At 36.2% G+C, this 17,786-nt stretch overlaps 2 protein-coding genes, 1 long non-coding RNA gene and 2 pseudogenes across 3 annotated transcripts; 4 read left to right on the top strand and 1 right to left on the bottom strand.

Moving 5' to 3' along the window:
- Positions 1 to 693: 693 nt before the first annotated feature.
- LOC145219570 (transient receptor potential cation channel subfamily M member 6-like) lies at positions 694 to 3,024 on the top strand (annotated as a pseudogene).
- A 72-nt stretch (positions 3,025 to 3,096) lies between these two features.
- LOC145217794 (uncharacterized) lies at positions 3,097 to 4,629 on the bottom strand (annotated as a pseudogene).
- Positions 4,630 to 7,542: 2,913 nt separating this feature from the next.
- On the top strand, positions 7,543 to 8,082 carry LOC145219569 (general transcription factor II-I repeat domain-containing protein 2B-like). Its single transcript, XM_080086918.1, has one exon. The coding sequence runs from the start codon at positions 7,543 to 7,545 to the stop codon at positions 8,080 to 8,082; it is 540 nt and encodes a 179-aa protein (XP_079943044.1).
- Positions 8,083 to 8,145: 63 nt separating this feature from the next.
- Positions 8,146 to 8,904, top strand: LOC145219568 (general transcription factor II-I repeat domain-containing protein 2A-like). The gene has a single exon (XM_080086916.1). It carries the CDS (start codon positions 8,146 to 8,148, stop codon positions 8,902 to 8,904), a length of 759 nt encoding a protein of 252 aa, XP_079943042.1.
- Positions 8,905 to 16,084: 7,180 nt separating this feature from the next.
- LOC145217800 (uncharacterized) lies at positions 16,085 to 16,606 on the top strand. Its single transcript, XR_013857499.1, has 2 exons — positions 16,085 to 16,286; positions 16,508 to 16,606. It is a non-coding gene; the product is annotated as an uncharacterized LOC145217800 (long non-coding RNA).
- The last annotated feature ends 1,180 nt before the right edge of the window (positions 16,607 to 17,786 follow it).

Genomic DNA, 17,786 nt, shown 5'->3' with positions numbered 1-17,786 from the left:
TGAACCGTTTATCTTCAGCATGACTTGCATATACATGTCGTTTGAAAGCAAGAAAATTTACAAAAAAATTGTGACAAAAATTGCATTTATATGGCATGATCGTATTCAAAAACACACCCTTTACCGAACGCAGCACATCAAACACCTTATTTTTTTAACGACCACCCGCATCCGAACAATGTTTTGACACTGATTGGAGACGATTCAACGTCAGGTGACAAAAACAAAAGGTAGTAATGCAATTATAAATAAGAACAATTTTTGTTGTGTTTATAAAAAACTCGAAATCCATTCCATTTTTTGCAAAATAAGACAAACTAATTGATTTGAATGTTCATTAATCTTCAAAACATGCCAAATTTTTACAAAAAAAAATTGTAAATTTTAAACAAATATTTCCTAAATTATTTAAACAAACCAAATACCAAAATGCTTGTCTTTTTGAAACAAATATATTGAAAAAGGGAGGAAAAGTTTTACCGCCCAACTGCTTGTCAAAAAGTGCGCGAATCTAACTCGCCTTTGTGTTTTCCCTGTACCTGTATGGTGGCCTAAACATGAAATTAAAATAGAAAATTAACTTAAAATGGCAAAGTAATTTGAAAACTAAAATGAAAATTCAAATAAAGTTGATTTGTAAATTAAAACTGCTTCGAAAACGAAACGAAAAGTGATTTGAAAACAAAAAGTGAAATGATAACGAAAAGTAATTTGAAAACGAAAAGTGATTTGAAAATTAAAAAAATGATTTTGAAAAGAAAAGTGAAATAAAAACGAAAAGTGATTTGAAAATAAAAAGTGATTTGGAAACGAAAAGTGATTTGAAAACGTTTTTTCGCTATCTCGACGTGGCCGAGGCGTGCCAGTGCCAAGTGTTTCCGAAAACATTTTTGATACCAGTCTGATAACTTGGAAAGCGCATTTTTGCACTACAATTAATGATTTGATTTGCAGTGCGAATAGCTGTACATGAATTTGCCACGTTTTGATATTCATGTGCTAAGTAAAATACCACGTTTTAATGTTTATGTGTAAAGTTTGTTTGAAACACTGTGATAGTAGGTGTTATTGTTGGGTACGCATTGCGCGGGAATTTGTATGGTTTGGTCAGTTTTAATGTAGCCTTATTGTTTGTCTTACTAAAAACAAATGGTTGAAGCATGGGGCAAATTTGAAAATGAAATGAAACAGAGGCGGTCAAAGGATTCAGAAAATAAAGCTTCCAAAGTTAATTTTCCCTGAATATTGAAAAAAAGTGCTTAACAGTACAAAGATGCAGCCCTGGAGTTTTGGGCAAAGCCCAGAAATATTCTAAGATTGGAGCTCGTCAATTTGTTCCATTCCTATTTGACGAGATCACCATCAAAAATATTAAAGATGCGTGTAACAATCACTTCTTATTTGAAGACCAAGGTTTGACTTGTGACATTCTGGCTGGAGAACAAGGTCCATCCTGTGTGTTACTAAATCCGCTTCCTAATTTTAAAGTGCTACATATAAGAGCTATTTGCAAAAAAAGTCAGATGTCTTGTGAAGTATTAACATTGTCTTCCAGTAAAAGTATCCAATTGCCAAGCATCAAGAGAAGAAAAATAAATAGTGCTATTAAACCTGAATCCAGCGTTAAAAGTGAACAAAGTGTGCTGAAGGAAGATGTCATTCCAAAAAGTCTCTCGGTTTTAGATATGTTGAAACTGGGATGTGCAATGGAATCTACAACCACTAGAATAAAACTTTCAGAATTTCATATTTTTAATTTACTTTGGGGTACCGAAAAAGAAGTAGACATTCAGGTCGAAAAAGATAGTTTCAGTGAAGGTGGCTTAAGGAAAGCATTTAAAGTTCATTCCCCAAGCAAGATGTTGCCAGAAACCTGGGTTTTAAAAAAGTATCTTCCTCCACTCTGGAAGCAATAAAAAAAACAATCAAACTCCTGAAATGCACACTCGTAAGATTGTGCAGTGCCATATGCTTGCAGCCAATTTTGCAGCACAACTTGCTAAAGCTGTGAATGAATTGCCTACCTGCAGTTTCGGATATGTGCCAACATACACCAAAATCTTTTTTGGGGGAAAATTGGTGAACAATATGAAGAATTTGTTACTTTGGAGAAGTACATTTCAGAAAATTTTCAAAAATTCACATTCAAATGATGGCACTGTGTGTGGCAACAAGCAATCAATTGCTTGTCAAAAAGCATGTTGTTTGGCTCACTACAGTTATGAACACTTAGGTCAGCAGCTTTTATTGACTGATATCCAAGGTGGAATGCTTGTTTATACTAATCCAGAGATTGCGTCACTTGAACAAATGGATGAGAATGGAGCTTGTTTGTTCTGCACAGGGAATTTATCAAAAATAGCAATTTCCAATTTTCTCACCCAACATGAGTGTAATGAGTTTTGTAGGCTTTTAAATTTGCCCAAAGTGAACTAACTGTAGTGGATCATGTCTTTTTGTAAAACTTATAGCTATTAAGAAGAACTGTCATGTAATTTCTTACTGCATGCTGACTGTAAATCTACATACCTTATTCCTTTTGTTTTTAAGTGTTCAGTGTACTGCCTTTTGGAACCATTTAACTTTGATGCAGAAAATGATCAACATTCTGTAGATTTTATGTGATTATCTTATATGCCAACATGTTTACTGCTGGTGGCATTTACAACTAAAACAAAAAGCATAATATCTTGTGGTTTAAAATCATTGTCATTCACTCCCTTTTTGTGTATCACTCTCATTGTCATCATTTAAAGCAGTATTCGGCTGTTCCTTTTTTATGTTCCCTTCACTTTGCCTCATAAACAAGAAGGCAAAGACACATAGTTTGTTAAGCACATGTTCTTTTGTGGTTCACATCTACCTCGCCAATATTGTTATAAATACAAAGTCAGTGTATAACTGTTTGTCCGTATGCTATGGTCCTGATGATGTACCACATGATTGACTATATTGTGTCTATGTGAATATACTATGGAACAAAAAGTTGCAGATTAAAGTTTTCTAAATAAATTATACAATGTGTGCTTTCATGTTATTAGCAAGAGTCCAAGTTCCACAGGCTTCATAAGATATTCTGATATTTCAAACACAAACCTGTATGTATGAGTTTACTTGCAATTATTTGGCAATGTTACAAACAAAGTGAGCAGCAAAAAGTTTCACAAGCATGTAGGTTCTTTATTTAAATGAGAAACAATCTTTTCTTTAAGAAACAAGTATGCATCTGTACAGTCTGCTGCTTGCAACTTTTCAGGGTTAGCCATGAAAGTTTGTAATAAATCTCGTTGGTGCGAAATTAAAAAATCCGTTGGAACTCCTAGCACACCCGAAAGTTCAGCAACTTGTTGCAGTTGTTGTTCATTTACAGCCTTTCCTACAAATGACAACCTATGCAAAATAAGAAACACCAAACAATGGCATTTTATATTACCACATCTTTCCAGCCCATATTTTTCAGGAAAGTTGTACATGTAATCAGGAACACCATCAGGAAGATATGTGTCTTTTTGGTAACGGATTCTATGTGTGTTCCAGTTTTCCACAAATATTTGTATTTCCTTTTCCAGAACTGGTATATACAAAAATGCCAGTATATCTCTGTAAATATAAAACAATTCAAACATTTAAAATTGGCCTGTATAATGTGTCTTTCACTAAAAAATTTAAAAATAAATCAATAAAAGTAAACAGAGGTATTTTTACCTGTCTAAAGTCACTTCAGGGTTGTAATGTCCCCTATCTTTTAAAAACATTAATTGGCTTTTGAAATATTTTTCCAGCCTCTCGTGCAGTTCTTTCCACCACCTTTCAATCTGTAAATTTGCAACTGACCAGGTAAACTTTAAAATAAAATTGTTTCAAAATGTCACCTGATTCGATGTGGACTTCCCATAAATAACAGTGGTAGTTGAATCACTAATATCACTATGAAAGTTTCGCAAAAATGCGTGCATTGTTGCCATAATACCAGTCTCTGTTCCTTTTCAAGTCTTATATATCATGAGATGGTTCTTGCTTCATACAAATAATCCAAATAAAATCGACCTATTAACTTTGGGTCACAATTATCGGTCCAAACCCTAATCCACAAATTTTTTCTACTTGCTGTGTCGATGCACCCATAAACAGCTAAAGGAAAAGTGCACCTTTGAAACCCCATCAATTTACAATGTCCATCAAGAGAATGTACCCAGTCAGATCCTTTGCTTGCAAAATGACCTTTGCCTTTCTTCTTATGTTTGCTGGGTTTCTGGTATACATACCTTCTGGGTCTAACTCAGACATGGCAGCGTACACTAAGTCCCTGGGTACATTCATTCCATGTTGTTTTCTTAATTTTTGGTGCATGGCTCGATAACCCAAAAACTTTCCTGGCCCATTAAGTTCCGTATTTACGGCTTCCTTTACTTGATCTACACCAACTGAATAATCAGTGTAAGAAATGTTAAAATACTTCAGTCTGCGACACAAAGTTCGCAAACTCCATGCGTACAGTGGAAAATCCCGTTTCACAAAATCGAGAATTTCTTCTATTTTGATTGACTTTTTGACATACTCTTGCAATGCTGTGGCCAACACCATGTCGTCTTTCCACTCACAAGACATTTTCAATTAAACGAATTGTTTTACCAACTAAATAAAACACTATATTCAAATAGGCATGCGCAAATTCCATTTTCCAAAATGTGCATATCTTATATTTTCTACCAACAATACCAACTGATTATAGCGGACTTTTCATAAAGCCCTCCACATAAAGTGCATCTAACCGTAGCACTGCATTGTGTTCCACAAACTATTTCATGAATACATTTTTATTACATGTCATGCCATTAAAATCATCATATATTTTACCTAAAAATTGATGTAAGTTGTTTTACATATTCGGCACTTTAAAAGCAAAAATTGCGCGATTGACGAAACTGTGGGAAAAAATGTTTTCGGAAACACTTGGCACTGGCACGCCTCGACCACGTCGAGACAGCGAAAAAACGTTTTTAAATCACTTTTCGTTTTCAAATCACTTTTCGTTTTCAAATCACTTTTCGTTTCCAAATCACTTTTCGTTTTCATTTTACTTTTCGTTTTCATTTTACTTTTCGTTTTCAAATCACTTTTCGTTTTCAAATCACTTTTCGTTATCATTTCACTTTTCGTTTTCAAATCACTTTTTGTTTTCAAATCACTTTTCGTTTCGTTTTCAAATCACTTTTAATTTACAAATCAACTTTATTTGAATTTTCATTTGAGTTTTCAAATTACTTTGCCGTTTTAAGTTAACTTTTTATTTTAGTGTCATGTTTTTTAGGTGGCACTCATAGGCCACCATAGCCGTGTCTCTCAAAATTAGACTGTGGTCAAGAGCAGAGAACGTTCAAATTCACCATTCCAACAGACACCAAATTTCAACAATTCGGATGTCTGACGACTGGAGGCAATCAATTCCGGAAACAAAAACGTAACGCGCGAAACGCGATTGTGATTTCGGTAATTGGTGTGGTGTAAAGCGAATGTTGTTTGTTCTTGAACGTAATAAGTTAAAACGTTTTAAATGTCTGATGCTGACAATCTCGTATGTGTGCTGTTACTTGAGTATCGTTGTGTAGTTGATCCAGAAACTTCCAGAAATCAACAAATTGTCTATGGTGTATCGTTTTTGTGTTGTGTACGATAACTATTTGTGTGCCATTTCATACCCAATTTGTTTTATTCAAAACAAAGGTTTTATTCAACGGGATTGCAAAATCGTGTTTGAACTTTGAAATATTTCCTGTTGGAGTTAATTCGGATGGGATTTTGTGATCTGGTGGTTACACAATTTAACTTTGTGTTTTGTCCTGTGCTGTGATTGGACGATGCTTATGTGGTAATTGTGCAAGAGCCAATCGCAAGAGCACATGTGTACGATTTGACGCATTTATCCGGAGTATTTATAAAGCCGCAGTGGTTCATTTCGCTCTCTATATCTCTATTTTTTCTTCTCTATATCTTTTGTAATAAACAAACGAGCTGAAGCGCAAGACATTTGTGTGGAGTTTCCAGGACTCCGAGTGATGCGGTTGTAACTTTGAGACTCATCAGCGAATATTAACCTAAAACCGATTACTACAAATCAATTGATAGCGGATTTGAAATGATCCCAGTAGTGAATTTTGTGTCAACAACAATTCACAAACCAACGACGTTTATACAGGCAATATCGTTCATACAGGATAAAGAACAGAATCAAGTATCACTAATCAATGCGAGGTAAATTTCAAAAGGTCAGATACAAGCGACCACATACAAAGTAGTTGTATAACGTGGGTTTATATCCGCAGATTTGACAAATCAATGAAGTGGGTAATTCTTTCAGTGCGTCGAATCAAACCCTATTTATCGGTAAAATATCATAATTGTTGAATCTAACTCTCTCTGAGCATGAGCGTAATCAACTGGAGTCGTTTCGTTCAACACGGTACTTGGCAATCCGTTCCAATCTATATTAATCAAAGAAAAGTTACAAACAAATAAATGATGAAGATAACAGTCTGGAAGTATAATTGTAAAATCATTGCAGTCATCGAAGTAGGAAGAATTTGGATTGTTCATTCCTCCAATACAGGGGTCGCCAACCCACGGCTCTGGAGCCGCATGCGGCTCTTTGATCCCTCTGATGCAGCTCAGTTTTAAAATTACAAAAAGTTTACAAAATTAAATTCTATAACGCTTATGCCAACAATTTGACAATAAAATTTTTTGTGCAATAACATGACAGTACCCGCGTCTTGTAGTTAGCTACAATCATGCCTATATACCATAAAATGTCCAAATTGGGGCGCGCACGTTAGCACACAGTGTGAGATACTGCTTTTGTTGTTGTGTGTGCGTGCAACAATACCTGTTTGTTAATAGTTATGTAACAATGCGTTTAAAACAAACAAGTACAAAAATCAGCAATGCAGAAAAATCAACCCAGTCGCCCAGTGCATCATGGAGAAATCAAAGAAAAGAAAAGTGTCCGAAGAAAACAGAACATTTAATACTGCGTGGGCAGATGCATTTGCCTTTACTGCTGACGGCACTGGTTTGCCAATATGCTTGATCTGTCACGAAAAACTAGCCAATAACAAAAAGTCAAATGTCGTGAGACATTTTGAGAACAAACACGCAGCATTTGCTCAAAAATATCCCGATGGTGATGAAACAAAAAAAAGGCAGTTTCGGAACTGATGCGAAAGACTGATTTGAGTTAAAAACACTTTAAGACATGGATGAAGTCAGCAAATTCAAGTACATATGCTACTTTTGTCGCCGCTCAGGAAATAGTCAGACACGGAAAGCCGTTTACAGATGGAGAATATATGAAAGAATCTTTTATTCAGATTTCAGAACATCTTTTTATGGACTTTAAAAACAAAACAGAAATTTTGCAGAAAATAAGGGATATGCCCCTCTCAGCACAGACCGTCAAAGACAGAACAATAAAAATGGCAAAAGACATAACCAGACAGCAACTAAAAGACATCAATTCAGCAGTGGCTTACTCAATCGCCTGCGATGAAAGACAGGGGTGATATCGAACAAATAGCGCTGTTTTGCCGGTACGTTAATTCCACTGGACCACAGGAAGAATTAATTGAGTTGATACCACTAAAAGGCCAAACACGGGGTGAAGACGTATGTGAAGCTGTCTTGAGTTGTTTAAGAACCAACGGAATAAACACCACACACCTGGTGTCAGTGGCTACAGACGGGGCACCTAGCATGACAGGAGCACACAAGGGCTTTGTAGCTTTACTGCAGAAATCGCTGAATAGAAAGTTACTGGCATTTCACTGCATCTTACACCAAGAGGCACTGTGTGCTCAAACATTTCCTTCAGAATGCACAGAAGTAACGAATGTTGTAATTCAGATTGTCAATAAAATATTGGCAAAAGGATTGAATCACCGCCAATTCCGTTCGTTACTGGACGAGCTGGAAAGCACTTATTCTGATCTATTGCTGCACAACAAAGTTCGATGGCTGTCCAGAGGCGAGGTGCTAAAACGCTTTGCTGCGTGTCTGCAAGAAGTAAAATCCTTCCTGGTCAGCTAAGGGCTCAAATTTCCTGAGCTGGAACAGCCAGAGTGGCTAGAAAAGCTATATTTCTTAGTAGACATGACAGCACACTTAAATACGCTGAACACAGCTCTTCAGGGTAAAGGACGCACAGCCCTGCACATGTTGGAAGAGGTTTTAGCATTCGAGCGGAAGTTGACAATCCTGGCAAGAGATTTACAGAAAAGTACACTGTCACACTTCCCCAGTTTAAGAGAATTTAGAGAAGCTCACGAAATAAATTTGGTGTATTTACATTCTGCAGTCAACACAATGCAATCATCGTTTGGAAAACGATTCAGTGAGTTCAGAGAAGAAAAAAACACATTATCCTTCCCTGTCACTCCTTTAAGTATCGATCCATCCCTGTGTAACTTAACTGCATTTCCAGGTGTGAGTCCTCCTGATCTTGACATGGAACTGGCTGACATTGCCGACAAAGAAATGTGGGTTTCCAAGTTTAAGAATTTAACAGCGGACCTCGAAGATGTTTTACGTCAGAAGGCGGTTTTGGCTCAGAATCACAAATGGCGCGATATTGAAAGCCTCCCCAAACCAGACAAACTTGTGTTTGAAACTTGGAATGCTATCCCCGGCATATATGAAAACATGAAAAAGTTTGCATTTGGAGTACTGTCGATTTTTGGGTCCACATATGTATGTGAGCAGGTGTTCTCCAACATGAACTTTATTAAAAACAAACATCGCACACGCCTTACAGATGACAGCATACAATCCGTTTTAAAGATGAAGGTGACGACATACATCCCCGATGTGCAGTTGCTATGCTCTGAGGTTCAGGGGCAGAAATCACACTAGGCATTTCGGCCTTTTGCCCAACGTCTTTTTTCGTAATTTTGTTGCATGCATACATTTTATTTCGTTCTTCTGCTTTCGTTCATTGATTTGGAAAGGCAAATACAAAAAAAACTTTTTGCGGCTCCCAGTGTTTTCTGTACTGCGTAAAACGGGTCAGAATGGCTTTTTAAGTGGTAAAGGTTGGCGACCCCTGGACTAGCTAATTATATTAGGGTATTTTTAGCAAAAAAATTCTGTATACTCTTTAAATAAAGATCAGGGGTGGTTTGAAGTTCAGAAACATTTTTATAGGTACTTGGTCACTGGAGCTTCACAACAAACATTGTCGTTTAGCTACTTGGTAGGACATTCGATGGAGGGCAAGGAAAAGCTGAAACTGGTTGTGAAAAAAGCTGTACCCAAGCGGTTCAATTTCATCTTTCTGAGGCGAACACAGATTACGTTCTCGTTGACGTAGGTGACAACGGTCGACATGGTGATGGTGGCGTTTTTCCCAATTCCACATTTAGTCATGCCTTAAGACTTACAGGATGACACCCTAAACTTCACTCCTCCGAAAATGCTGCCTGGTGAAACGTTGTTTTACCACACACCATTGTCGCTGACCAACCATTCCCTCTCAAATAAAATTTGCCTCGGCCGTACCCTGGACGTAACCTTAATTTAGTCCAAAAACATTTGATTAGGCCCGGTGAACTGTAGAAAATGCCTTTGGTATCTTAGGCAGTAAATTAGGACTATTTCGTTCACCTGTTGTCGCCATATCTCAGAAGTCTGAAATTATCACGAAAGCTGCCTGCTGCTTGCATAAATAACGTTTCAAAAATCAGTCACAAACAATATTGTTTCCCTTCATTGGTGGATTGCGAAGATCGTTTTGGTAATGTTCAATCGGGGCAATGGAGAAACGAAAATGCTGACATGCGCCCAATAGGACAAATCGGATCGGATATGCTCTCCCAATCGGCTGCCATGATTCGTGATGAATATGTCAATTACTGTCTTAGCCCATCCAGCCAAGAATCTTGGCACGATACTTGTGTTAAACGCTTGCGGTAAAATAACCATTATGTTTTTTGTGCTATAGCTTCCTGTTTTGGATTCAACATTTTTTAGTTTGAAATAAAGATACATTTTGTTTGATTGGGATCATCTCTTTGTTAAATATTTACACAATAAAAAAGTAAAATCGAAATTAATGAGTTTAACCACCGTTTTACAATTGTTCTTCAGCCTCATACAATAAATTCAAAAAAAATTGGTGTTGAAGCTTTGTTAAACTTTCTCAACTTAGCAATCACCGAATTCCCAAAGTCAACTGACTCAACATTTGGTTGTTTTTGCCTCATTGCATTTCACAATGGAGTTTTGACTTTTTTTTTCCATATTGAAAGATTTTGCCCATCATTCCTGTCATTAGATATCTTTCTCTTCTTGGAAGATGATGATGAGGATGTTTTGATTGGTGTTTGTCCCATTAAATATGTATTTTAATTTCACGGGGTACAAAAAACAATATTTTAACAAAAAGAATACTTCACCACACTGTTCAACAAAATAATTATAATATAAAAGCATACCCAGTATACAGTCGTCCAAACATGTTGGAATTTCCTCATCTTCCATATTTTTCAAAGTGAAATCAAGCATTTTTTATAGTTTGAGTATGTTCTGTGATTGAACAAGCTAAGCAAACCAAAATAGCTATAGAAACCAGAAGCTTACGGGACCCATGAGTTTTTGCTTGCAGAAACAACCAAGGTTAGAAAAGACAATGGATGATATGGGACCCAATATAAAAGAAGTGTAGAAAATATGTGTTATAGTGTATATGCAAGGGCAATATGTGCTAAGCCTCCCTTCCTAGTTTTGACTTGATTTAATATACTCACAATAATATCTCAGCAGCTAAACACTGGACATCTGCTTCGTTAAAGAAATAATTGTGAAAACAAAAATAGGCATCAATTACTTCACAGCACACTACCAATACAAAATATTGTACTAGCAACTAACCACAAAAACAAAATACTTACTTAAATACAATAAAACTTTAAAATGTGTCGGAGTGTATGTAAATGTACATTTTTTAATGTGTAAATTGTTAGAAAAAAACAAAGTCATTGGAAGAAAAGGGAAATTTTACCTGCCAAGATAGCAAAAAAAGGTGGTCTCAATCATTGCGAAAACATGCCAGAATTCATCATGATGTCACGCAAATACAACATCCAAGTATTTGTGTGGACAAAGAACATGGATTTTTTGCAGTTGCTAAAGCAAGAAGTGGACTGATAGCTCCTATTAATGTCCAAAACAGCATAGAAAAAAGTTTAATCCTGTGCAGCAATCCAACCTGCATTGAAGTCAGCAGGGACAGTCAACCCGTCGTTAGAATGTGAGCATCTTGAGGCTGTCAGGCCTTCACAAGCAAAAAGTGTGGATGATGGGTTTTTCTGGAAGAACATTATATTAGTCAGTTTATGCACACAAAATTGAATATTACAGCAAATTGCAAAGAGTAAGAGTAACGTTTGACTCAGAGACAGGGGAATGGTCATGTCAATGTTCTTCGAATAAAAACAAACAAACTGTTCCACTACAGGAAATTCGAAATACTGTTTATCATTTTGCAGTTTTGCAAAATTTGAGCTACTCATTCATTTGCAATCGATGTGGAGTCGATCCCAAAATTGTGGTCGGGGATGGAAACTGGAACCATACCTGTGTCAAACCAAGTAAATAAGTAAAATACCATTAGGCATTTGAGTTATGTATTAGACAAACACTAAAGCTTTACTGCAGCATACCAAAGAGATTATAAAACATGAGATGAAACTCGGGCATGTCACGTGACTATTTGCATTGTTAAGCTGAAGATTCTATTTGAAAAAGGTTGCTTAGGTAACTCTATTTAAATAAAAAATCTGATCTGTTGAAAATTTGTGAGAAAACTCGAGGAATATTTTTCAAGATGTCTCAATTAAGGAAAAAGAAGGACGAACAATCTGTGGTTCTTGATAGGATAGAATCCCTGAGGGATGAGGTTCGGGAGAGTAAAATCTCCACTGACTCAACCCTAAAAGAACTGATCAACGAGCTCAGGGAGATCCGCAAGAGCCAAACATTCTTGCAAGAACAATATGAAAATATTAAAACTCAGCTGGTAAACAACGAAGCTGAAATGAAAATCTTAAAAACTGAAAATAGGGAACTCAAAAAGGCTGTTAAAGACCTCCAAGCACAAACCATCTCCAATGCCGAGAACTTGAACGATCTCGAGCAATATGGACGGAGACCGTGCTTGGAATTTAAAGGACTACCCTTTGGGGAAACTGAGTGCACAGATGATTTAGTCATCTCTGCTGTGAAGAGGTTAGGGATTACTATCACCAAACCTGACATTAGCATCTCTCACCGACTTAGGAGAGCTTTTAAAGATCATCCCCGGCCGGCAATCATTGCCAAATTTATGAGCCGGAAAGTAAGAGATGCCATATATTCCAACCGGTAAAAACTGAAACAATCCAACAAAGGTGTAGCCCCTGTGAACCAAATATTCATTAATGAGAGCTTGACAAAGAAGAACCGTGAGAGATTTAACAACTGTCTCCGGTATCAGAGGGAGCACCAATTCCATCACATCTGGACTAGGAGTGGAGCGACATTTCTGAAGAAGGATGACAACAGCAACATCACTGCCATCCACAGCGACAAAGACTTGGTAAGGCATAAGATTTGTTAACACTTGTTTTATGTCAACCCCAAAACTTTTACCAATTTTCTTCCACATGAAATGCAACAAATGTACAAATAATCTCCACAATAACACCCCATACTTTTGTACCCGATGCCTTTTGTCTTATTTACCATTTAGCAATGTCAGTAACACAGAGCTAGTAAATTCCATTTCACTGGTAAAAACACCATATACACCCTGTTTACTAGCAAACAGTGATCACACCCATTCAGATTACTATGATTGTGCATCCTTGAACTATGCCCTGAAAAAACTTAGCAACAAAGAGATGTTTATAATGCATACCAACATTCGAAGTCTGAGAAAAAAACAAACCTGCCTTAGAACAATTCCTGTCTGATATGGTCAGATCCCCTGACATTGTCATGATATCTGAGACTAGAATAACCCTGAATGGCATAACCACTGCTACTGATATAATGGGATATAATTTCCATCATACTGATACTTCACATAGTGCAGGAGTAGGAGTCTATATAAAATCACACATTTCATATAGTATAAGATCAGATATTGAACTTAATTCCCCTGATTCGGAAAGTCTTTGGTTGCAACTCAAATTGAAACAAAAAAATGTTATATTGGGAATAATATACAGACACCCAAAACATTCATTTGAAGGGTTCCAGGATGGACTATCATTAATTTTGCATAAGCTCAGTGATACCAACCATCCTGTATATATTTGTGGTGACTTTAACATAGATCTCATGCAATACAAGAAAGTAAAAAGCATTCAAAACTTTTTAGATTCTTTGCAAATTTATGACATTTCACCATTAATTTGTCAGCCAACACGTTTAACGAACCACAGCCAAACTCTTGATCACTTTTACACCAACAATGTAAATATTACCTGCAAATCAGGAATACTGACTGCAGACATTTCTGACCACTTGCCAACTTTTGTGTTACTGCATTCAACTTGTTGTGATAAAACAATCAATCAATCAATTTAGTTTATTTGTTTCAGCGCCTACGTACAATAATAAAGACGAATAACATACGGTTAAACATATAAAACAAGCGTTGAGACGAAAAGGGTGCAGCTGGAACCACAATTGGCTATTTTTGCAAGCTGACCCTATCTATTTGTGTTTGGCGAATTTATGTACACATTGCGATAAGTAGAAGAAAAATAATGAGCACTGCGTTAAACGACATCAATTTTTTCCCATTAAATAAATAAAATATTGACATGAAACTTTGTGAAAATAAGTCAACGTGGAAAACAAACAGGCGTGGGGCAATAATAACAACGATGTTTGCTTTTCTGTGGGCAGTAATTGCATGCCTGTCTGGCGGCATAATTAGTTAACTGTATTTTCGGTGATCAATCTAGACCAAAACACCCCGTGGAATGTAAATAGTCCACCACGTGGTGTGGTGCATGCCAATTGCACAGCAAATCATGGAAATTCATGGTACTGTAATGTTCATGTGTAGCTGGCCAGAATGAAGGATTTGCTGTTATTCATGAAACCTTTTAAACCAGTTTTTTTGCTGGTTATTTTACTTGGGAGTTTATTCCATACTGTTGTGCACTTGTAGCGAAGTGTATTTTGGGCTCGACTGGAAAGAATTCGCGGAACAAAAAATTTTGTACTGATGATGTAAAAGTGAAGAAATTGTCAAAAGCTGAAGGTAATCTTTTGTGTATAAACTGAAATGCAAATTTGGCCAATTCAATGTTGTGCATGTCATATAATTTTAAAATATTTGTTTTTGTGTGCAGCTTATTGGTTGAGGTCCGAAGAGGGCTATTGGTTATTATTTTTAAAATTCTATTTTGCATCACTGACAGCTGATGCATGGTTGTTTTATTTGCAAATCCCCAGGAAAGCAACCCATATAAAAGGTGTGGATGCACCAAGGAGAAATAAACACAACGGAGCGTTGATGATCGTACATAATGTCTTAATTTAGAGAGAACCCCTGCAGCTGAAGCAATTTTATTTCTGACGAAGTGGACATGATCAGCCCAAGACATTCTTTCATCAAAAATCACACCCAGATAATTCAGTGACTTTGCTTTTTGCAATTCGCTACCATTGACAGTGATTTGCAGATCTAAGGAAGCAGAGTGTGGAGAAAACAACATATATTTGGTTTTGGTGTAATTAAGGGACAATTGATTTGCTCTCATCCATTTGTCAACCTTTGTCAGCTCTGTATTGACGGACATTTGAAGTGTTGAACTTTTGTAAGTGGATATCCAGAGGCAGGTGTCATCGGCAAACAAGCGCGTTTCAAATTCGGATGCAGATGGAAGATCATTCATGTAAATTAGGAAAAGAAGTGGGCCGAGCACTGAACCTTGCGGTACGCCACATGTCATGTAGCAAAATGTTGACTGGTTTCCTGAGAAAAAAGTGCTTTGTTGTCTTTGATGTAAATAACTTCTGAAAAAGTTGTTTATGTGTCCCCAAAACCCATAATGTTCAAGCTTCTGGAGGAGTATGTCATGATTAACTGTGTCAAACGCTTTAGCTAAGTCTAGAAATATAGCACAAGTGTGAAGTTTTTTATCCTTCGCAGCAACTAAGTTGTCGTGAATTTCAGCAATTGTTAAGTTTGTGGAATGTAAAGGTCTAAATCCATTTTGATGTTTTGTTAATATATGATATTTTTCCAAAAAGCTTGCCATTCGCTTGTAAATAAGTTTCTCAAATATTTTAGAAAAGATCGGAAGTAAGGAGATTGGGCGATAATTTCCCAATTGTTTGGCACAACCTGCTTTGAAAAGTGGAATAACTTTGGCAATTTTTAAAGAATTTGGAAATGAACCAATCTGAACGGCTTCATTAAATAGTGTGCAAAGAATTGGTGAAAGAGCAGGGGCTGCAAGCTTAATTAGACGGATTGGAATATCATATGGCCCTGTCGATTTATTTTCGTTGAGATTAAGGATGATATTGTACACTTCTGTTGTGTATATTTCATGAAACTGAAATGAGTTTGAAATGGGATTGTGAAGATAAGATTTGGGTAGAACTGTTGTTGGTGCAATTTTTGAAGCCATGTTTTTACCTATACTGGAAAAATGTAACTTAAAAGTGTTAGCTATTTGCTTTGGGTTGGTGAGTGTTCTACTTAGATGGATTATTTGAGATGTTTGGGGGTGTGCTGGAGTGTCTGTCCGAAATAATTTTGTTTATGAGTTGCCAAGTCTTTTTCGAATTATTTGAGTTTGTATGAAATAAGTTTTTGTAATAATTTTGCTTGGCGGCTCTGATAGCATTTTTTAACCTTTTTGCATACTGTTTGTATTTGTCACTTGTTTTACCAATAGTAACACATTGTTTGTACAGTTTGTTTTTCTTTCTAATTGATATAAGGATTCCTTTAGTAAACCATGGTTTTCTTTGTTTTTTAGATCTTCCAAAAGAACTAGTAATGGGTACATGCTGGTTAATTACATGCTGGAATGCAGTTATCAAATTTTCAAATTTTGTGTGTATGGATTGATTTGTTTGAATAGTCTCTGCAATACTATACACATCATACAAGTAGTTGTCAACATTAAGATGCCTGTAGTCCCTCCTCGGTTTTAGCTGCTGCAATTGCATTGGACTAGTCTTTTTTACAATGGCAAATGATGGCAGATGATCAGAAATGTCAAAAAGTTACGAGACCTGGTATAATTGTATCATTTATATTATTTGTGTATATGTGATCGATAGCTGACATTGCATTTGATGGGGCAGTGTGTGATGGAATTGTAATTAGCATGTGTGCATTTAAACTTGTTGTCATTAACTTGTACTGTGTTATTGTGGATGTTGAAGCCAGACTGTTGATGTTAAAATCTCCAAGAATGTAATATGTAACATTTCTTTTATTCAGGTCAAACAAGCACTTTTCAAAGTGTGTTGAAAAGAATGTGATGCCAGGACCAGGGTGTCTGTAGATGACCCCAACAACCACAGTTTTTTTGTGGTGTAGCTCCAATTCAATCCAAAGGATTTCACATTTTGTCATGTAAAATTGGTATTGAGTTGTGACCTGGTACTGCAAAGATGTTTTGATGTATATTCCAACACCCCCTGCATTTGTTGGTGAATCAGCATGCAAAAAGGTATAACCACTAAGTGAAATGTTGCTTGTTGTGTTTGCATGTAACTTAGTTTCTGTGATTGCAATGATATGAGGCTCAAAATTAATTGTATGCAGAAATTCTTCCATAATGTGTAAGTTGCATGTAAGACTTCTGACATTGAATTGAAGTAATATTAAATCATTAGAAGTAGTGGTTTGTATTAGTGTTTTAAACTCTTCTATATCCAAATAATTTGATTCTTTGATATTGGTCATGAATGTATTGGGGTATCTTGTTCGAAATTGATGCGTGATGCTTTATGCAAATGATGAAATGACAATAAGGGGTATTTTACCAGGTGCATACAAATCAAAACAATGGGAAGTTCGAAAAACAAAAAAGAATACATACATATTGGATTGCCAGTTAATTGGATTGCTTCAACAATTATGATGATTCTTGAATGCTGTTTTTCTTAATATCTTCTTGATTATGGATAGCAATTGTGGAAGATGTTTCATCCTTCTTTAACAGAATGGTGCCGTTTCTTGTCCAAATGAACTTATAGTTATTCTGTCGTTTGAATTGGAGACATTGGTAAAACATTTTTTTGTTTGCTTTTGTAAGACTTTCATTGATATATATTGGTGACTGGTGTGAATTTTCCTCAGAAACACTTGTTTTGAACAATTTAAACCGATTATTGAAGACTTCATCTCTAATTTTTCTGCTTGTAAACTTCACGATTATTGGTGTGGAGTGTTTGTTGCGCTGTTGATTTTGCAATGAACCAAGTCTTATGTTTTCTTTTTTAACTGTGACACCAAGACGTTTAGCAACTGCTACAACAATTTCATCAGTGCTTTCATTGCTGGTTTGAGGGATACCTTTTATCTCCAAACATTCGCGTCTGCTATATTGCTCCAGTGTATTTACTTCATTTTTGCATGCCTCCACATCTTCTTTCAGTTGTTTCATTTCCTCTTTCAGTTGTACATTTTCCTTTTTAATGGTTTTTAATTCTTGTTCTGTGCCGTGTAGTTTTTTTTCAATGAAATTATATTTATTTGACAAAAATGTTTGGCT

This window comes from Phallusia mammillata, chromosome 3 (assembly GCF_965637545.1).
Source record: "Phallusia mammillata chromosome 3, kaPhaMamm4.hap1.1, whole genome shotgun sequence".
NCBI classification, from domain to species: Eukaryota; Metazoa; Chordata; class Ascidiacea; order Phlebobranchia; family Ascidiidae; genus Phallusia; species Phallusia mammillata.
Note: the sequence above shows the minus strand (reverse complement) of the source record. Positions and strands in the feature narration are given on the sequence as shown.